This window comes from Primulina tabacum, chromosome 11, assembly GCF_025594145.1.
Source record: "Primulina tabacum isolate GXHZ01 chromosome 11, ASM2559414v2, whole genome shotgun sequence".
Taxonomy (NCBI): domain Eukaryota; kingdom Viridiplantae; phylum Streptophyta; class Magnoliopsida; order Lamiales; family Gesneriaceae; genus Primulina; species Primulina tabacum.
This window is the reverse complement of record NC_134560.1, coordinates 40109565-40126904: the sequence shown is the minus strand read 5'-3', so window position 1 is coordinate 40126904 and position 17340 is coordinate 40109565. Positions and strand designations below refer to the sequence as shown.

At 33.9% G+C, this 17340-nt stretch overlaps 2 protein-coding genes across 2 annotated transcripts; one reads left to right on the top strand and one right to left on the bottom strand.

Annotated features, from left to right (window-relative positions):
- Window positions 1-4254: 4254 nt before the first annotated feature.
- LOC142517919 (protein SAWADEE HOMEODOMAIN HOMOLOG 1-like) lies at window positions 4255-7247 on the bottom strand. The gene is made up of 7 exons (XM_075620436.1): window positions 7050-7247; window positions 6639-6724; window positions 6478-6523; window positions 6251-6386; window positions 5583-5646; window positions 5286-5337; window positions 4255-4997 (listed from the first exon to the last, which is right to left on the bottom strand). Exons 1-7 carry the CDS (start codon window positions 7101-7103, stop codon window positions 4746-4748), a joined length of 690 nt encoding a protein of 229 aa, XP_075476551.1. The 5' UTR covers window positions 7104-7247; the 3' UTR covers window positions 4255-4745.
- Window positions 7248-8867: 1620 nt separating this feature from the next.
- Window positions 8868-13552, top strand: LOC142517918 (NADP-dependent malic enzyme-like). The gene is made up of 20 exons (XM_075620435.1): window positions 8868-9013; window positions 9094-9272; window positions 9483-9603; window positions 9694-9768; window positions 10036-10187; window positions 10285-10390; window positions 10509-10574; window positions 10719-10814; window positions 10940-11011; window positions 11091-11174; window positions 11260-11358; window positions 11565-11612; window positions 11695-11748; window positions 11835-11933; window positions 12028-12117; window positions 12208-12285; window positions 12532-12606; window positions 12685-12775; window positions 12864-12992; window positions 13203-13552. Exons 1-20 carry the CDS (start codon window positions 8999-9001, stop codon window positions 13289-13291), a joined length of 1818 nt encoding a protein of 605 aa, XP_075476550.1. The 5' UTR covers window positions 8868-8998; the 3' UTR covers window positions 13292-13552.
- The last annotated feature ends 3788 nt before the right edge of the window (window positions 13553-17340 follow it).

Genomic DNA, 17340 nt, shown 5'->3' with positions numbered 1-17340 from the left:
AGAAGTAAGGAATTAAATCGAAGATTCAAGATTGAAATGGCCAGGAAACAAAAATTGAGATGCTAATACTAAAGGGAAAAGCAAATGTTTCCGATGGGAAACAGGGAAAGCGAAGATAATTTGGTGTCTTTTTCTTGCTTTTAATGAAGATGGGAGAATTTTTGTTGTTTCAAAAAATGGTTTTAAATCTGAAAAAAAAAAAAAGGAAAAGGAAAAGAAAATCCCCTTAACCGCAAGAAAAGTGGCACCTGTTTGGTAATCTTCGTCTTGTTTTATGGGTTTTGTGTATTCAAACTTGGTCCATATTTTCGTTCACACTTCATACCACCTTTTTCTCCAAAAACAATGCATAGCGATTGACAAAAGTTGAAACATTTGGAGATGAAATTTTGACCTCATCTCTAAAAAAAACCGTGATAAACAATTTACCTCTAATTTTGTATTACAAACACCTAATATTTGTATATTCGTATTCCTAAATTATACATGGACTTAATTTAGTTTAAATCTTTTTTTCACAACCAGACAGTGTCCTACCAAATATACAGGCATGCGTGTTTTTTCACACATGTTCATAAATGCATCGGAAAAAGATTTACAAACACACTTTATATTTGATCCTTATTTAATCCATTCAAAATACAATTGCGCGTTTTCAAAACTTAGTTAAGAGGAATATATCAGTAAAAAAAAGAACAAAAATACTATTAAATATAGAAAATAGATTATATATTTACAACAACTTAAAAATAAATGAAGTTTATAGAATTGGGACAGAGATAATATCTTACACTAATGAAGGGAACTTCAAAGGTATGTATCCAATATTAAGGAAAAGAGCATGCTTCCCAATAAGATCTTAATTAAACTCTCATGCAATAGGGTCTTTTTTTAATAATAATAATAATAATGTGCAAACAATGAATCTCGTTGGTGGTTAGTTGTGAGTCGAATAGTGGGAATTAATCGATATTGCCCACTTATTAACATAAAGGAGCGAGCCACCTTAATTAATGATTATTAATTAATAATGTAATGTAGAGTAGTATAGTACATCTCTTTCCAAGAAACTCATTAAACAAAAGGGCCACTTTATTACCCCCAAATTAATACTAATATAATTACACCCCCAATACTATTCATTATATCATAAATTCATGAGTTGTGCTACTGCTAATTCATACGTACTAATGTAAATATATACATATGTGTGTGTGTGTGTGTGTGTGTGTGTGTCTATAGTAGACTTGGTGGAATCACACGAGAGAGCAAAAGCTTAAAGAGACATAGTGGTGCATGTGCAAGTAATAATGCATGGCACCAATTTATATAAATGGCATTCAAGTGTATTTATACTTTTAACCCCAACCCACTTGAAATCTCTCTGTGTATGTGTGTGTGTGTGTGTGTGTGTGTGTGTATATATACAAGGAATTTACTATTTACGTAGACGTACTAATCTTAAATCATATCATATTCATGTGGTTGGGGTGAAAAAGCTGTATGAACACGAAAGATTGAGGTATAAATTAAAAAGGCATGTATATCATCTCATTAAAAAAAAAAAAAACTGAGAGATTGGAATATTACATAAGGGACTTGATAATAATTATAAAACCAAGTAAAAAAAAATCATAAAATTTAATCAATTAATTCGTTTAAGCACTAAGAGAAGGAATAAACAGTCCATTATTTATGTAGATTTCTCAAAAGGAATATAATAGATGTGTGTTTAATTGTGTACTACGTGAGGAGCATGCCAAGGGATCTTTTTAGGTATATCGAATTTATCAGAGGACGGTGGATTTGAACCGTATGTATCGGTTTTTTTAGTTGGGAAAGGGGGCTTAATTTGTATTTAAATTATATTAAAATGAGATCGACAAACAGTACAACGATGTAACCTTATTTAGTGGAATATAGACTTTTATGTTGTAAAATATATATAAATAATGAGTTAGCTAGACAGGATCATGATTCTTTCGAGCTTCCTCGATGGTTGATCATTATGAAGTTGTCGTAGTAATTAATACAGGCATATATTAACCACCACCACCACTAACATATCATCATTGCTAATTCTACAACAAAACTTAATTATTATTCATTCTTTAAAGCTACGTTGATGCTTATGGTTATTTCTTTTCCCAGCACAAACTTAAGCATAACTAGTTTCATTGCAAAAATATTAAAATCCATGTTGTAATGATACTTTGATTAGACTGTTAAGTGATAAAAACATCATACTATCCATAGGGAAAAAAAAAACCCACATTTTATCGTGTTGAAAAAAGTAAGAGCAAGTTTTAATAAAAATTAAAAGATTTGAATTTAAAAAGAAACATTTCTATCTTCCACAATGAATGGAATGGAATATCGAGCATGCATCAAATGCAAATGGTTAGCGCACGGGTGATGGGGGATATATATGTGTGTGTGTGTGTTTTTATTGGTTTGTTTTAGTATATTGTGCAAGTGTTTGTGTGTGTCGGATCTACATTTCATGCATTTAAGTGTCAGATTATGTATATGGTCAGTCTTCATGGTCGGTGGTGGTGAATTTGCAGGAATCGAACCAAAGATAATGAAGTGAAGGCAGAAAGTTAAAGATCCGGACAGAAAAAATCGCACTAGGGCGGTAATTCCGAAGGGATCCCAGCACGAAAATGCGAAAAATTTCGGAGCAAAACAGAAGGTCTCGGGCTAGGGCAATAATGTATGACCACCCCAGCGAGCCCGAAAAATTTGAACGAGCTGGACAGAAGATCTCCGCTAGGGCGGTAATTTTTTAGCAGTAATTTTTTACCGCCTCAGCACGACTCAATATGAAAACATTTTTGTGGACGATTTCTTTCCCTCTTTGGATGAATTTTTGGAGGCTAATAGGGTCGAATACCCTAATAAATAAGATTTTATCATCAGACTTGTCACTTTTCATCATCCACAAGCAAGAAGGAGAGGAAAAACACCCGGAGGAGGCAACCGAAGAACTCAGGATTTTCACTAGCGTTTTCTTTCTTCTTCATTTCTTTTAGTATTTCTAGTTTACAAATTGTTTTGATAATTTTATGATATTTTTTAGTTTATGATATTTTTTAGTATCTAAATTTTCTTATTGGTTGAGATTTGAAAAGATCCTACTCCGATACATTGCTTTATTTAAATAAACATTCGACTTTTGATTCATTTTTATTTTTGTTTGAATTCTAGCTAACTTTAATAATATTATATATTGTGAATGAAGTTAAAAGAAAAGTTTTCGATAAGTTTTCGATAGGAACAAGTAATACAATCTGTAGATTTATAATTTGTATAGATATATGAAATTGAATACACGTAGATAGTCAAATTTCAATAGGTCGAAACTAGAGTATTCCATAAATCATGTATGTAACTCACCTTTGATAAATAGCTAAAGATTATATTTCACTGTGTTGAGTTACTATAGGCTATAGCATATCTTTAGAGAGTATGTTAATAATTTAAGGAATCCTATAAAAAAAAATTGGAAAAATGTCATTTTAATCTTATGAACTAATATGAGATGGATGAACCAAGATTCCTAAATAATTTTTTTCAAATTTATTTTCAACATTCATTTTAAATTGATTATTTTTATTTACTCTTTGAATTATATTTTGTTTTGAATTTAGTAGATAAATCACAATTCAAATTATTGTTTACACTCTACCAAGTATTGATTCTTGAACATAACAATTGTATGATGCAGAGACAATATCCGTAATTCGTACACTATATTATAACTTGACTAGTGTACTTATGATTCATTCGAGCACATACATTTATTTTATTTTTATAGAGGATTTACAGTACAAAAAAAGTTCGATCAAATATTGTTACATATCCCAAGTTTCAACCCCTATACTTCATTTCTACAAAAGTCACTCTTGAAATTATCTGAATTCCAGTTAGTTATATTATTTTCTCTATTCCATTTTTTAGATTTCAAGGCGATAATTGCATCAGTTCAAGCATTGGTTCTACCTCGTGTACTACAATCCCTACCTTGTCCGTACCAGCTAAACATAGGGCCAGAAAATGGAACTTAATCTTAAAAAATAAGTTCATTCCAAGGATAACTCAGCATAAGCAGACTGCTCAGTTATAAAATGTTACCAGTATTCATCGTTCTATTAATTATCAAGATAAATGAATTGTGATATTATTTCCCAACATATACATACACATGCATATATATAATCGTAGATCAAGATATCTCAGATGCTATCCCAGTGGTTCAACCTAAAACAAATCCTCAATAGCAAGTATTCCACAAGAAATTAGGTTTCATAAGAAGGTTCGACCAATTTGACGCAACACTTCTAAAAAGTAAAAACACATGTAGATATGTAATACTATCAAGCATAATCCGATGCTAAATGTCCATACACATTCACAAAAACCGGTGCCCACGAGATTTAACAACCCTAAGCATATTTTTCATTACCCAAATATATCAATCCACAGCACCACTTCTGAGACCTATTTGTATTGACGTAAACATGTTATACACATTCGAACCCCAATCCTTGAAATTATAGCAGATATAGCTGATGTACTAATATGTCATTTTTAACTCAAAAACTACGTAAAATGTCATGTTATATTCATCAAAAACAATTTGCAATCACTCTCATTTCTTCTCATTGGTTTTCTTTGAAGGGTCGCAAAATCTACCTGCAGCTTTCTACTAAGCTTCACTGCCATTTAGTTAAATCATGTTTTTATAACCTCACGAAAACACTAATGAAACTCATCATACAGTTTACACATTCTATAATAGTTGAGAAATATGCTTTATTTCCCAGTATTATATGTGTCTCAAACGGTACCTGGAAGCATACCACAACATCTCCAGCCTTCACTTTATGGCATTCTGAGTGCTCCAATGGAATAGAACGTAGGCGCACAGCAGTTCTAGTGTTTACCCATTCGTCCTCCTCAGCTCCAAACCCAACATATCTCACACGAACTTCCTGCAATGAACTTAATCTGTCAAACTAGAAGCGTCGATAAACCTTTTTTCCCTCCATTTGTGTGCTCTTTAAATCAATATTACCTCAAGTACATGATTTAACAGGAAATTATGTTCAGTAGTTTATCGAGTAGCTGAACCAAGTTCGAAACTAGCATTCTATTCATGAATATGTGCAAAATCAATAGTTCAAAACACGCTATTGACAGCTTTGCTTCATAGACACCTTGCAGATGACATGCATTTACAACATAATAATCATCTTTAGTGGCAAAATTATATTACTCACAATATCACCAGAACTGAGAAATCGATGAGCGAGAAAAGTATTAACATCGTACCTGCAACACAGAATTGAACCAAAAAACTTAGAAGTGATACTCAATTGAGAATAGTGATAGTTGTTTGACTGCAAAACTGTCAGGCCTGCTGTATAATCCTACTCCTGTTGTTATTGTAAGTGGGTTCAATAAAAAATTTATTGTACAGCCGTTGGAAATAAGAATTGAACGTTACAGATGAAGTTAAATGAGTGCACATAGCAAAAACAATAGCTCTCTTTGAACTCTTGATATAGTCGACTTACCATGCCCCATCTTTTGATGACCTTGCTTCGAATTCCAACCTAGATAGTTCTTGATCCTTCTCACCTGCCATCGCATAAAATTTCTCAGGGCTCACATCCTTTGAACAGTAATCAACCCACAAAAACCCAAACCTATGTTTAAGTTCACAAGCAATCACAATACCGGGAATACAAGTCTATCTTCAATTTAAATTAATTTTTTGGACACCAGACAGTCTTTATATCATCAAATTGGTTGATTTACCAGTTAGTTACTACCTATGCACTATAGTTACTCGCTCCAACCCATTTCTATTGCCGCACTTCCCAATTCGTAATGTAGAAAATCTTCAGCAGCCCAACACTTTGTTTGGTTTCGATTTGGGAAACCAATTCCCTTTTCCTAAAATGAAACCAAACACCATCTCATCATTGTCATTCCAATTTTTAAAAATATAATTTCATCCATTTTATTTTCCCAATATAATTATGACCTTCAGCAGACCTTTTCACCACTTCTCAAAAACATTCTATTATATTATAACATCTGAACAAAATAGTATATTATCACAGCTAAACAAACAGATGTCAAATGTAAAGCCAAAAAAATGACAATTCAAAGTAGACAAGATGACTTCTCTACTTTACAGATGAACCCACTAGTTTGAAGGGCACATAGGCAAATGCACCTTCAGGCATCTTTGGATTTTCAGGTGCTTTATGAGAAGAATGACCTTCTGGGTCAGCAGGAGACCTTTTGGCTGCGAACAAGGAGGTCTCTCGAGAGCTCCTTTTTTGTTGATTCTTCTGAAACCAACTTTGAACCTGAAATCCATCAACAACACCATGAATGTCCAAAACAGCCATCAAATAACAGGGAATGAAGTGATGATCATCGAAAGGGATAAAATAGAACCTCGGTCCACTTCAAAAGAGGTTTCCCAGCACGACCACTAGATCGGCTGCAAACATAATGTGAAGAATTTGAAGTTATTTCAATATGTTTTAATTAGACGACCTTTAAGCAACAGCTAAAGATTAAAAACTTTTGCAGTTAATGTACTCTAAAAAGCATACTTGAAGACTCTAGCCAATTTTTTATAGCACCCCTCGTCCAGAGATTGTTCTTGAGATTCATAAAGAAATTGCTCCATTCTTGCAAGCTGATGGATTAATGACAAAAGATAAGTTTACAAACACTGGGAGTTTAGAATTACGGCTGGTCAAAAGGCATGAGCATATTATATTAACCGGCATTCAGACAGCAGTAATCATTTTGCGGTATTTCTTCAAGCTACACCCACCAAATCAATAGTAAAATTCCACCCAAATACCATTCTAAAATCCCAAGAATCTTCAATCTCTACTCTCCCCATTTAACAGAATTGATGCGTGAACATTCGTGTAATTTCACAAACCCGCAAAAAAATAAAATAAAATAAAAAACCATCAAAATTGATTGTTGAGTATTAAGACTGAGGAAAATACCTCAGCTTTTGTGAAGCCAGAAAAGGGTCGTTTCTTCCTGGGACGAAGATCCATGGTTTTGGTTGGATTTGACGGAGAAATGCGAGAACCTACCCGATGGGGAACATACACATGGTGAATAATCAAATATTGCTTATACCAAATTGTATTTTATTTTAGCTTTCCATGTGATTTTCTTCATTTGAGCTACGAGTGAAGCCCACAATGAACATAATAAGAGGAGAAAATCAGGTATTGGGTAATAATAATTATATTTATTACAATGATAATATAAATAGAAAATATATTTGATCGGATCATTTTAAAAAAAAAATTAAAAAAAATATGAGTGTCAATTTGGGCGGGTTGTGTCGATTGGGTTGGGTTAAGCAATAATAATATTCAAAAATTATTCAACCCGAACCCAACCTGAAACTGAACTCGTATCAATCCGATCAACCCGTATAACCTGATTTTGAATTTTTTATAATTTTTTTTAAAAAAAATTAAATAAAATTCAAAAAAATAATATTAATATTTTAATTTAAACTAATAATAATAATAATAATAATAATAATAAAATATCTCTCATATATATATTATTTAAATTTAAAAATCTAATTGTAGAAAAATAAAATCTATTTACTAAATTAAATAAACAATTGTTTAAAAAATAAAAATTGTTCAAAATAAATATTAGATTATGAAAATTTATGATATAAATATACAATATATTTTTTTCAGACATATAATATATAAAAATATAAGCAATATTTATTAGTATATTTTTTTAAAAAAAATTAAACTTTTCGAGTTGACCCAAACCCAACCCAACTCGATCATTTTTTTCGGGTCAGCTATCGGATCCAACCCAATCTACCGAACCCGAAAACCTCAAACCCAAACCTGATTTTTTTCAGGTTGAACCGTGTCGAGTTGGTGGGTCGTGTCTGATTTTGACATCCTTAGAAAAAATACCACTTCCAACCATGCAAGGATCTCACCCGCTTCGGGATTTTTTTAAAGATATTATGTAATAAAAATGGTAAATTTGTGAAAAATAGATATGTCAATGTTTGAATCAAGATTTAGTACATAACCATAATTTTTTAAGAATTAGTAATACTCATATCCGATTATTTGAAGATGTCAGATATTATTTCTTAAAAAATTATAGCTGTATACGGAATCTTAATTCAAATATTTATAAAGATATTTTTCACAAATCTATCGAAATAAAAACACATATATTTTAATAATATTATAGACACTGATTTTTTGGATAGTGATGTGCGTTATCATATTTCAAACTTTTAAATATCATTTGTTTATGGTAATAAAGTATTGTAATGGAGTTATTTTTTAAAATTAAAAATAATGTTTATTTTGGAATATAAGAAAATGGAAATATAGATAGAGATACTTTTTAATATAAAGTAGGTTACGGTCTCACCAATTTTTATCTGTGAGATATGTCAATACTATCGATATTCACAATAAAAATTAATACTATTAGCATAAAAAGTAATATTTTTTAATGGATGACCCAAATAAGAGATCCGTCTCACAAAATACGATCTGTGAGACCGTCTCATATAAATTTTTACCTACCATATAATATATATGTTTGTGTGTGAGAAGAAGCAAAAATATTTTAATGAGTAGAACATATTTCAATTTGCATGTGACTCAAAATCTGTCGGTTATAGGGGAAAAAAGAATGACAAGCGATAATATTTTGTTTGCTGCTGGCGAGTGGCAACTAACACACAATATCTCTAAATTACAATTATTAAATTTATTTTTATTTATCTATTATTGAAACAGATAGACGCCGCATTAATATCAATGAATATAATTGATTTACTACACAAGCAAGAAATCTTCAACGGCCGCATTTGGTAACTTCCAACTACCAACGTTTACCGTTGCCAAGAACGCGGAAATCTCCGGCTTTCTCTCCCTATACTATGCTCACCCGAGGGGTACACACACACTTCGACCAGCTCATATATATAATTATCTTTCTTCCCAAGAAAATATATAGATTCTTTTTCACTGACAGAGGCGAGCATTTGCATTCGTATTTCTTCGAATGGAGAGCACATTCAAGGAAATGGACGGAGAATCAGTGCTTGATTTAGAGGATAAAGCTGGAGTCGGAGGAGGTGTTGAGGATGTGTACGGCGAGGACAGGGCGTCGGAGGATCAGCTTCTCACCCCATGGACTGTTTCGGTTGCCAGGTTACTGTTTTCTTGATTTATATATCTCACGTTTCTTGATTCCCATGATGCGATGTTTTTCCTCCATTCGAATCCGAGTCAAAAATTATTCCGGCCTTTGATGTATATATTATGCTTGCCAGGATCTAATGATTCTTGTGTACAATATATGTTCTTCTATACAACCTGCCAATTATGGTCTTCTTCACTTCGTTTGGTTTCTGTATTCAGTGGGACTACATTGTTGCGCGATCCGCATCACAACAAAGGAATGGCTTTCACTGAAAAGGAAAGAGAGTCCCATTACCTGACTGGTCTTTTGCCTCCAACAGTGTTTTCTCAAGAGCTTCAGGTGATATATACGACAGATCTTGTGATTATTATTTCATTTTTAGTCCATCATACTTTTCTTCTCGTAACTATTCCCGATTTGGGTCATCAGGAGAAGCGGTTTATGAATACTCTACGTGAGTATAAAGTGCCATTGCAGCGGTATATGGCCATGATGGATCTCCAGGTAGGAAACACACACTTTAATGAATGCATATATTCTGTTTTAAGTTTAAGAACGAGCGTTTCGACAAGTAATTAATATGTTTCTCTGTCTGTCAACTTTAACAAATTCTCTAATACATACGTACCATTTGATTTGATGCGTACATGTATTTTGGCATGTGACGAATGATCTTAAAATCCTATTAGAATTGGGAATGATCTCTGATCTTTTACAAAAAAAACATAAATTGAAGTCAGCCGCATGTGATTTCATTTCCTAAACGTGCAGGAGAGAAATGAAAAGCTGTTTTACAAGCTTCTTATTGATCATGTTGAAGAACTTCTACCCATAGTATATACTCCAATAGTTGGTGAGGCCTGCCAGAAGTATGGCAGCATTTTCAGGCGTCCGCAGGGTCTCTTTATCAGCTTAAAAGAAAAGTACTACTGAATGCTTCCTTTCCAGTTAATGTTACCCCCATAGAGAACTTTTCTGTGTGATTTCTTTTGCTGATTCTCGATTATCCAACTTCTCCAGGGGGAAGATTCTTGAAGTCTTGAAAAACTGGCCAGAAAAGTCGATTCAAGTTATTGTTGTAACTGATGGAGAGCGTATATTAGGACTTGGAGATCTTGGCTGCCAGGTGAAAATAATCAATTAGCTTAGTTTCAAATATATCCTTCAATCGTATACTTTCTTAAAAGCTGAAGTATATACTTTCTGAGGAATAACAAGAAGGTAAATGTTCAAAACTGTTGCAGGGTATGGGAATTCCTGTAGGAAAACTAGCCCTCTATACTGCACTTGGAGGAGTCCGTCCCTCAGTTGTAAGCACAGCTCTCACTTTTAGCTCAAGCTTTACATGGCTAAATAAATCAATACTTGCTTTTGCTTATATCTGATAGTTTTTTGCTCAAGCCTCATAAAGTTAACTTTCTCTGATAATATAATTTTGTGTGCTCCCCTGACAGTGCCTGCCTATTACCCTTGATGTCGGCACAAATAACAAGAAATTACTGGAAGATGAATTCTACATTGGTCTGAGGCAAAATAGAGCGACCGGACAGGTCTAAATAATTCCTAATTTTCTTTTCAAAACTTCGTTTGAAAGATAAGAATACAGATTGTACATTTTTAAGTTGTCCTTTTTTGCATGTTTAAGGTAATAGTATATCCCCCAATTTGCTTTCAGGAATACGCTGATCTCCTCGATGAATTCATGGCTGCACTCAAGCAAAATTATGGGGAGAAGGTCTTGATACAGGTGGGGCATGTTCTTTTGCCATATTTCAATTATTGATATTCGATTTCTTATTTGGTCCAAATTCCCATAACTTTGTCAGTTCGAAGATTTTGCAAATCATAATGCCTTTGAGCTACTTGCCAAATACCGAACGACTCATCTCATTTTCAATGATGATATCCAGGTAAAACTGATCTTCTGGTGCTTGTATTTGATTTTTAAGGTTACACTCTTTGTCGAGAATATCATGAATTTTTATGGCATCTCAGGGTACAGCTTCTGTGGTTCTTGCGGGGCTTGTCGCAGCTCTGAAACTTGTTGGTGGAACTTTAGCTGATCATACTTTCTTATTCCTAGGAGCTGGAGAGGTTAGACTACATTTACATATTCTTGAATTCCCACTCCCCTTGCTTAATTACATACATTATATGTATTTTCTACATCCTATGTTTTGTGAATTCTCGTACCATAATTGCATGGATGGGCGACTTTGAAAATCTGAAATCATCTTTAAATGTGGTAAGCAATTTGTCAGAGATCCTGTGATCTTACTTCTATTTTTGGCTTCTTAAAGGCTGGGACAGGTATAGCTGAACTTATCGCCCTTGAGATATCCAAAAGGGTATGGTTTTTTTGTCATCGCTGTTAAATAATGTGCATGCTAAATCATTCCTCTTGGTTGAGTTTTCTACTCATGGATGCAGACAAATGCTCCAGTCGAAGAGACAAGGAAGAAAATCTGGCTTGTGGACTCTAGGGTACAAAATTATCGTTTTTCAGACATCATCCCCTCAGACCTCATAGATGTGTTTACTATCATTAAATTTTATATTTATGACAACAGGGGTTAGTTGTCAGTTCTCGTCTCGAGTCCCTTCAGCATTTCAAGAAACCATGGGCTCATGATCATGAACCAGTTAAAGAACTTCGGGATGCAGTTAAGGTGGGAAGATCGTGTCTTGGATTGAGCCGTTTGTATTGCTAAGATCTCAATGCTAATTATTTTGCCTGATATCTAACATAACTACTAATTTCAGTCAATAAAGCCAACAGTTCTGATAGGAACTTCGGGTGTTGGAAGAACGTTTACAAAGGAAGTCGTAGAGACCATGGCTTCTTCAAATGAGGTTACGTATATTCTCTGCGTCGCTCCTTTGAAATGCATAAATATGTGCTAAAACTAATGGTTTAATGATATATAAAAAAAATTTATATAGAAACCTCTGATTCTTGCTCTGTCAAACCCAACTTCACAATCAGAGTGTACTGCTGAAGAAGCTTATGCGTGGAGTGAGGTAAATGGATCTTTTTCTCTCTTAAATTCTATAAAATAGGGGTGTAAAAGGGAAAGATGATCTAGCTATCTCAAGAACATAAAAATTCGTGTTTTGATTGTTCATTGAGCTACTCAAACACAATCTGTAGTCAAACTGTTAATTGAGTCAAATTCAAGGATAGCACTACTACTCAAGCTCGACTCAACTCCTATGCGCTCATACCAAAAACCTTGGTAAGTTTTCACAGTACAATATCACTTGCAGGGACGTGCCATCTTTGCCAGTGGAAGTCCTTTTGATCCAGTCGAGTACAATGGGAAAGTATTTGTGCCTGGTCAGGTTAATATCTACAACCTAAAGAAGCACTATTTTTGTTTGCTTCCTCCTCTATTCTAATACCAGCACATCTCTTCATAGGCAAATAATGCTTATATATTTCCTGGATTCGGTTTGGGTTTGATAATGTCTGGTACAGTACGTGTACATGATGATCTGCTCTTAGCAGCCTGTAAGTATTCCGCAGAGCCTTTAAAATGCACTTTAATGCTACAATTCAGGGCACAACTTACAATTCTGTCATAACTTTTTCGCTGCAGCGGAAGCTTTGGCAGCTCAAGTGACAGAAGAGAACTATGCCAAGGGACTGATATATCCACCATTCACTAATATTAGAAAGATTTCCGCCCACATAGCAGCTGAAGTTGCTGCAAAGGCATATGAACTTGGTAAGTTCTCATGGACAAATTCATAAGATTTTTATCATAGTCGACGAATTATTTTTTAAATAAAGATATCTGTATGTTATATGATTTTAAAATAAAAATCGTGGGGGTTGGAACTCTTATTTACAATGAATTTAATTGTTTTTCTTTTTCGTTTGAGATCTGCGGTCATTGCCAACAATAAGATTGATATTATTTCTTGTGGCCGTGCAGGTTTGGCTTCCAGGCTGCCACGCCCCAAGGATCTTGTCAAGTGCGCCGAGAGTTGTATGTATACTCCGGTATATCGTAGCTATCGCTAACCGAACTACATAATCAATCCAAATGTGGTCAAATGTTTTGTGTTTGCTTCGAATGTTCTCTTTTTTCTCCTTTTATTGGATTTAAGGTTGTGCTTGTTGTTTCGAGTTTTTTGTCACTCTATTTTTGTAGGTGTTGTTTCTTTTACGTTAGTCTTGTAATATTGTCTGCAACGAAATAAGGGTTCATGATCTTGTCGATTGAAAATGTACAAGATTTAGGTATTTGATATTGAGCGAATGGCAAACTATGCTGTCCCTTAATTTTTGTTCTACTTCATTTCAATTTCGGTTTCTTGCTATCCATGATATTCTAAAGAATACCACCAACCATAACGACATTAAGCATCCTAAAAGCATCAGGACTCCAAATAAATCAAGATGAACCAACAATATTCAAGATTTGTATAATTCATTCAACGAATTTTTTCTTTAAAAAAACAAAGGTACGTTTTGTTCTTCTAGTTTTCAATATTTAGTGTTTTTTTTTTTTTACACGAAGGCGTCTATCCTTCCATTAACGTTATCCCTCGTCCAAATTTCAGAACCTACCCGAGCTGAAAATGATGAGAAATTTCACGAAAATTGAAAGAGAATGCTCGGTTATTTTCACAAATACGAGATTACATTGATAGTGGGCAATTGGTCTGATTAATCACTATGAAATTGTTTTTAAAAAAAAAAAACTAATGGAATATCTAGATTTCTTGTATTCTGGAAAGGGGATATTTTCCGCATTTATGAAGTGTGCAAACCCACCTTTTTATCGTCCAGAAAAACAAGATAGGTCACAACATATTTCCTGGAGTTTAAAATGACTTATGAAGAACTTAACATATTATTATCATTCAGCCTTAACGTGAAAGAACAACAAGCTTAACTGGAGAAAATTGTTGTGATGAGTTTTTAAGCTGGGTTGGGTTTGGAACTGTTAAATCTCATATTCTCTTTATTTAGTATAGGGCTGCATACAGAGAATTCTCTACCTGTTGGATTTAATAGTGTTCTGGTTGGTCGAAATAATATATCTGAATCTGGAAGACGGTAGCACAAAAGTGGTGGTAAAAGAGCGGGGACAAGCAACTATGACAAATCTTGACACTCGAGGACAGGAATTCGAAGGTATTGTTAGCCACTATTGTCATAAATCGGGCCATATGAAACGTGATAGCAGGAAATTGCAGAATAAGAAAACACAGCCAGCATATATCCATCTACCAATGACACTTTGAGCAATATGTTGCAATTTTTGCCGATGAATATGCCAAATTCTCTCAATACTAAGAATCATTAAAATCTCCACCAGTTACTGTCATCGCTAAGTCAGGTAAACCAAATACATATCTTGTTTCCTCATCCACCAAGTGGGTGATTAATCCTGGTGCTAGAGATCACATGACAGGTCATTCTAAATTGTTCTCTGCATTTCTGTCGCATACCTCTATTTCTACAGTTACTTTAGAAGATAAGTCAACCTCTGATGTTCTAGGGTCTGGCACAATTACTCATTCCTTCAGTTCTCTAACATTCTGTCTTAAGCTTACATCAATTGTCCTTTAATTTAATTCATGTAAGCAAACTCATTCGTGCTCTTAACTGTTGTGTCTCATCCTTTCCAAACTACGGTTTATTTAGGATCTTACAAAGAACAATATTGTTGGTAAAGGACATGAGTCAGGGACCTCTACATTCGTGATCAACAAGTACCGAAGTCCATCGCATGTTCTGGAAAAACCACCCCATTTGAAGCTCATTGTCAGTTGGGTCATCCTTCTTTCCTAGTATTGAAGAAACTCTCTCCACAATTTTATAGACTAGCCTCATCAGATTGTGATTATTGTCAGTTTGCTAAATATCATTGTCTTAGTTCCTGCTCAAGATTCAATAAACGAACCAGTACTCCTTTTAAATTAGTTCACTCAAATGTATGGGGAAATCGTCCGGTTATGTCTCAAAGTGGGTTTAAATATTTTGTTACTTTTGTTGACGATTATTCTCGCATGACATGGTTATATTTAATGAAGAGTCGTTCTGAGTTATTCTTTAATTTTACTGCCCTTTATGGTGAGATTCAAACTCAATTTAATGCTCCTATATAAATATTGCAAAGTGATAATGCTAAGGATACTTTTCATAATCTTTTCAAACTTACATGACTCAACATGACATTTTTCACCAAACCTCTCTTGTGTAGACAACCCTCTCAAAATGGCAGGGGCGGAGGCATGTACTTGTGTACTCGGGCTAAATTTTTTTTTTTTAAAATGTATATATAAATTTTGTATAATTTTGGAATAATACGATATTAACCCGGGTAGATCAATTTAAAATATTAAAAGATACTAGAATTTAAAATTTCAGTCCGGACAGAGCCATATTTCTGGCTCCGCCCCTGCAAAATGGGGTTGCGGAGAGAAAGAATAAACACCTTCTCAAAACTATAAGAGCTTTATTATTCCAAATGCATGTTCTTAAACGGTTTTGAGCTACAGTTTCCACATCTTGCTTTCTTATTTATCGTATGTCATTGTTTGTTCTTCATGGTGAGTCTCCACGCCGTGTGCTCTTTCCAAATAAGTGATTGTTTCATGTTGAACCCAGAACATTTGGTTTTACTTGCTTTATTTGGGATATTCGTCCTCATGTCACAAAACATGATCCAAAATATCTGAAGCGTCCTTTCTCTATAATTTATTTACTAATAAAAGCATTACTTGAGTTATATTAGTAAATTCTTAAGGTTTTGAGCTATAATCTCAAATGTAAGATAAAACATACCTGGGATCTGCCCATTTGTTCGCTCTAACGTGCAAAAAACTGCTGATTTTTGTCTAATTCGGCATTCAATCTAGATTCTAAACCAGCTTTCCCTATACTACTCTTGGAAATTGATATGGTTAAATATACTGATTTCTATAATGAGATAAAACCAATTAAAGATTTGGAGGGGGAGAAATGAACATATTTCAACACTCGTAAAAAAAGATTGAAAACGTAACCCCTATTCATCAATTAACGCTGGTGTCACAATTTTGCCATTTTCGTGTAAGAAGAAAGAGAAAACAGACGGTAATCTTTTGGAATTTGCAATTTTCGATGATTGACTTGGTGCCAACAAAAATATTCTTGGGATAAGGACTTTTGTATCCGTAACTTTATAAATTTACGCTTAAAAACTGGCAAGCAATCTAATTAAGGACTTTTGGCATTGTATGCCTCCGTATCCATTGTTCTTACAACAATGCATATTTTTACGCTTAAAAACTGGCAAGCAATCTAACGATTATCCGGACACAGACTCATATGGACAACAACGATTTTTAGGAGAGGGAAAAAAAAAAGAAGAAAAAAGTAAAACTTTAACCGACAAGGAAATGTGGATCACCTCTTTGAATCTTTTGCCTCAATTATACATGGTTTTCTTAACTCGGTCTCTCCCATAAATACCACGCAAATTTAGGATATCTATCTATCTATATATTTATATATTAAAACAATTAAATATTTATTTTTACTAATTATTATTTACACAATGGAGATAAATCGCTGCCTACATGAGAAAAACCCTATTTGATAAGGTCAAACCACCCAGCCGTCTCACCACATAACGAAAAAAAACACATGTATCAGTCAAATTTGGAATATGATATGCATAATGGCCCACTTGACTCTTATTCGACTCGATTTACCTATGATATGCATAACGGCCCATATGTATCAGTCAAATTTGGAATATGATATGCGTAATGGTCAAACCACCCAGCTGTCTCTACATATTCTACTCTTATTCGACTCGATTTAGAAAAAAAAAAATTTAGCTGACAATGTGAGCAATGTGATTCTCAAATTTACATTAATCGACAAGAATTAACAACACAGTTTTAAAATATTTTCTTGACAGACATAATGGCCCTCAGAAGAAACCTCGAGAGCTATCTCCACAACCAACCCCCACACCCCCCCCCCCCCCCCCCAAAAAAAAAAAAAAAAAATTACAAATTTTTCATGCACTAACATCACATACTAACACACCATAAGCTACCCGTCCATTA